Here is a 4,373-nt window from a genome sequence, read left to right as displayed (position 1 = left end):
ATCCTCAACGGTTGGCCAAGCAAAAATGTGACAACCAATTTAAGAAATTCATTGAGATGATGAAGAGTTTGACTATCAACGTGCCTTTGGTGGAGGCACTCGAGCAAATGTCGGGGTACGCAAAGTTCTTGAAAGAGTTGGTTACAAAAAAGAGATCAATGGAGTGTGAGAAAATCAAGATGACCCATCAAGTGAGCGCAATTGTGCATTCTATGGCTCCGAAACTTAAGGACCCCGGTGCATTCACTATCCCATGTACCATTGGAAGTGCTGACTTTGCAAAAGCCCTTTGTAACTTGGGGGCAAGTATCAATTTAATGCTATATTCGGTCTTCAAGACCTTGGAAATCGGACAACCTCGTCCAACTTCTATGAGGCTTCAAATGGCGGACCGGTCAATGAAGCAGCCTTTGGGGATTATTGATGATGTCCTTGTTCATGTTGATAAGTTCATATTGCCGGTCGATTTTGTTATCTTGGATTGTGAGGTGGATTTTGAGGTGCCAATTATCCTTGGAAGACCTTTCCTAGCTACTGGAAAGGCTTTGGTAGATGTCGAAGCGGGAGAGTTGACCTTCCGTGTTGGTGATGAAAAGGCGGTGTTCCATGTGTGCAAATCTATGAGGCAACCAAATAGCACCGAGGTGTGCTCGTTTGTTGACATTGTCATGGCGGTGATAGTGGATGACACAAGTGCAATGGTGAATGTTGAGGACCCACTTGAGGCAGTGCTCTTGAACATGGATGTTGATGATGATGCCGAGAGAGTTGAATGTGTAAGCGCTTTGCATGGTATGGGCTTGTATTCTTATGAGCCTAGGAAGTTATCCTTGGATCTTGAGAATCACAAAACTCCCCCAACCAAGCCATCTATTGAGGAGCCGTCGGTGTTAGAGTTGAAACCACTTCCTCCTCACCTCAGGTATGAATACTTGGGCCCTAATTTCACTTTGCCTATTATTCTTTCGTCTTGCTTGACTAACGTGCAGGTTGACGCCACTTTGGCGGTTTTACAAAAGTGCGAGAGGGCGATCAGATGGACATTGGTGGATATTCAGTGTATAAGCCCCGCCTTTTGCATGCATAAGATCATATTGGAGGAGGATGCAAGGCCCTCACCTGAACACCAAAGGAGACTCAACGAAGCTATGCAAGAAGTGGTCAAGAAGGAAGTTATCAAGTGGCTTGACGACGGTGTGGTGTATCCTATTTCTGACAGCTCATGTACTTCTCTGGTGCAATGTGTACTGAAGAAGGGTAGGATGACTGTGGTAACCAATGCTAACAATGAGTTGATTCCTACTCGGACAGTGACGGGATGGAGAGTTTGTATGGACTATAGAAAGCTTAACAAGGTGACTCGAAAGGATCATTTCCCGTTGTCGTTCCTCGACCAAATGCTTCATTATCTTGCGGGTCGATCATTCTATTGCTTTTTAGATGGGTATTCGGGGTACAATCAGATTCTCATCGCCCCGGAAGATCAGGAAAAGACGACCTTTACTTGTCCCTACGACACATTTGCATTTTCGAGGATGCCGTTTGGATTGTGTAATGCCCCAGCGACCTTTCAACAATGTATGATGGCAATTTTCACCGATATGGTGGAAGATATATTGGAGGTCTTTATGGATGATTTTAGCGTGGTGGGGGAATCCTTTGAAGAATGCTTGACAAATTGGGATCGTGTGTTGGCCCGATGTGAAGATATAAACCTAGTTCTCAATTGGGAAAAATGTCATTTTATGGTAGAAGAGGGTATTGTATTGGGTCATAAGATTTCGAAGAGAGGTATTGAAGTTGACAAAGCCAAGATTGAAGACATTTCAAGGTTACCTCCCCCTACTTCTGTCAAAGGGGTAAGGAGCTTTTTGGGGCACGCGGGTTTCTACCGAAGGTTCTTCAAAGATTTCTCTAAGGTAGTTAACACGTTGTGCAAGTTGTTAGAGAAGGAGGCCAAGTTTGTCTTTGATGAGAAATTCATGGAGGAGTTCGAGCGTCTAAAACACAAGTTGACAACTACCCATATCATTACCGCACCCGATTGGAGCTTGCCATTTGAGCTCATGTGCAATGCTAGTGATGTTGCGGTAGGGGCGGTCTTGGGCCAAAGGATCAACAAGATGTTCCATCCGGTGTACTACTCAAGCAAAACGATGAATGAAGCTCAAAGAAACTATACAGTCACCGAGAAGGAGTTGCTAGCTATTGTGTTTGCCATGGAAACATTCCGACCATACCTTATGGGGGACAAAGTGATTATCCATACCGATCATACCTCCCTTAGGTATTTGATGACCAAGAAAGATTCAAAAGCAAGGTTGATGAGATGGGTGCTACTTCTTCAAGAGTTTGATCTAGAAATTATGGACCGAAAAGGAAGAGAAAATCAAGTGGCGGACCACTTGTACCGCTTGGAAGCAGAGGGGAGGGCTTCTGATGGCCTTGAAATCAATGATGCGTTCCCGGATAAACAACTCCTTGTGGTATCTATTCATGATATGTCGTGGTTTGCCGATGTGGCAAATTATCTTGTGACCGGTATAATCCCGTATGAGCTCTCTTCTAACCAAAGGAAGAAGCTCAAGTGGGATAGTTTGGATTATTATTGGGATGAGCCATATTTGTTCAAGAATTTCACCAATGGTGTAATTCGCCGATGTGTCCCGGAAGAAGAACAATTGAGTATTTTGGAGTCTTGTCATTCCTCTCCCTATGGTGGCCATCATGGCGGGGTGAGGACGGCTTCTAAGGTGCTTAGTTTCGGTTTCTAGTGGCCCTCCTTGTTTAAAGATGCCGGTGATTTTGTCAGGAGATGTGATGAATGCCAACGAGCCGCTGGGATTTCTAAAAAGGATGAGATGCCTCTCAACACAATTCTAGAGGTGGACATTTTTGGCACTCCACATTCTATCATTAGTGATGGTGGTTCCCATTTTTGCAACCGGGCTTTTGATTCATTGCTTGCCAAGTATGGTGTAAATCACAAGGTGACCACTTCTTATCATCCTCAAGCGAGTGGCCAAGTTGAGGTTTCCAACCAAGAGATCAAGAGTATTTTGTCCAAAAATGTCAATGACAATAGGACCGATTGGTCGAAGAAATTAGATGATGCTCTTTGGGCCTATCGGACAACTTACAAGACCTCGATTGGTATGTCTCTGTACCGGTTGGTGTTTGGGAAAGCTTGTCATCTTCCGGTGGAATTGGAGCATAAGGCTATGTGGGCCTTGAGAAAATTGAACTTAGAATGGGATGTCACTGCGAATCTCGGGGTTGAGCAACTCAATGAGCTAGACGAGTTTAGATTTCAAGCCTACTCCAGCTCGTCTTTGTACAAGGACAAGATGAAGTACCTTCACGATAAGTATGCCTGAGGGAAGGAATTCAAAGTTGGTGACATGATTCTTCTTTTCAACTCCCGGTTGAGGTTATTCCCGGGAAAGCTTAAGTCTAAGTGGAGTGGTCCATTTGAAGTTGTTGGTGTAACCCCATTTGGAGCTATTGATCTCAAAAACAAAAATGGTGAAGTTTTCCGGGTCAATGGGCATTGTGTCAAGCATTACTTGGGAAAGTTTGATGATAGCCACGTGGTGGCACTCATTCATTTGAAGTGACTTTGATGGTAACATGCGTCATGTCACGACATTAAATCAGGCGCTTCTTGGGAGGCAACCCATGTCTTTTTCTTTCTTTTTGATTTCTGTTGTAGATTAGGATTTTTGAGCAAATGGTTTGTGAGATGTTGCAGGAATTATGATTGAACTAGTGCAAAACACCTGTGCAAAAAGTGCACAGTCTCTGAACAGTGATCGTGCGGCCGCAATCCCACTTTGTGTGGTCTGCACCAGCCAAAGAAAATATTGCCAAGTTTCTGAAGATGGCTAGTGCAGCCGCGTCCTTGCTTGTGCGGTCCGCACCGGTGAAGGCCAAGAATGATCAGTCTCTGAACTGCGGTCACGCGGCCGCATCCCACTTTGAGTGGCCCGCGTGTTTCTCATGCGGCCGCAGCCCATCTCATGCGGTCCGCGTGCCTTTGTTTCAGCACCAGGTAAATGGTAAAGTCCCAGTGCGGCCCGAGGTCGTGTTGATACGGCCGCACTGGATGGTAAGTGATGGGCCCCACTGTATTTCCTATAAATAGACCATTAGGATCTTTATTAGAACTTTTCGCCAAAATTAAGCCCTGAGCCATAAAAGTTACTGTTCACATTTAGAGACCCCTCTTAGTGGTAATATCAAGAGCATTTCTTCGCTTTCCGGGTAACATATTTCTCACATTAATCTTTACTTAGTATTAATTTAAACTTTATACATGTTTCCTTAGTCATAACTTCTTCATTTTTCTTTTTTGTTCTTCATCGTTTCATGAT

General features: G+C 44.4%; 1 protein-coding gene across 1 annotated transcript; it reads left to right on the top strand.

Moving 5' to 3' along the window:
- Positions 1-698: 698 nt before the first annotated feature.
- Positions 699-3,760, top strand: LOC138885225 (uncharacterized). The gene is made up of 4 exons (XM_070166140.1): positions 699-1,686; positions 2,350-2,685; positions 2,794-2,978; positions 3,713-3,760. Exons 1-4 carry the CDS (start codon positions 699-701, stop codon positions 3,758-3,760), a joined length of 1,557 nt encoding a protein of 518 aa, XP_070022241.1.
- The last annotated feature ends 613 nt before the right edge of the window (positions 3,761-4,373 follow it).

The sequence above is a fragment of the Nicotiana sylvestris genome, chromosome 2 (genome assembly GCF_000393655.2).
Source record: "Nicotiana sylvestris chromosome 2, ASM39365v2, whole genome shotgun sequence".
Taxonomy (NCBI): Eukaryota; Viridiplantae; Streptophyta; class Magnoliopsida; order Solanales; family Solanaceae; genus Nicotiana; species Nicotiana sylvestris.
This window is presented reverse-complemented; position numbering and strand designations above follow the sequence as displayed.

Coding starts and splice junctions, on each gene's coding strand:
- LOC138885225 (XM_070166140.1), top strand. CDS start 699: ATGGTGAATGTTGAGGACCCACTTGAGGCAGTGCTCTTGAACATGGAT. Junction 1,687..2,349: donor ATGCTTGACAAATTGGGATC/GTGTGTTGGCCC, acceptor TACTTCTTCAAG/AGTTTGATCTAGAAATTATG. Junction 2,686..2,793: donor CCCGGAAGAAGAACAATTGA/GTATTTTGGAGT, acceptor CCTTGTTTAAAG/ATGCCGGTGATTTTGTCAGG.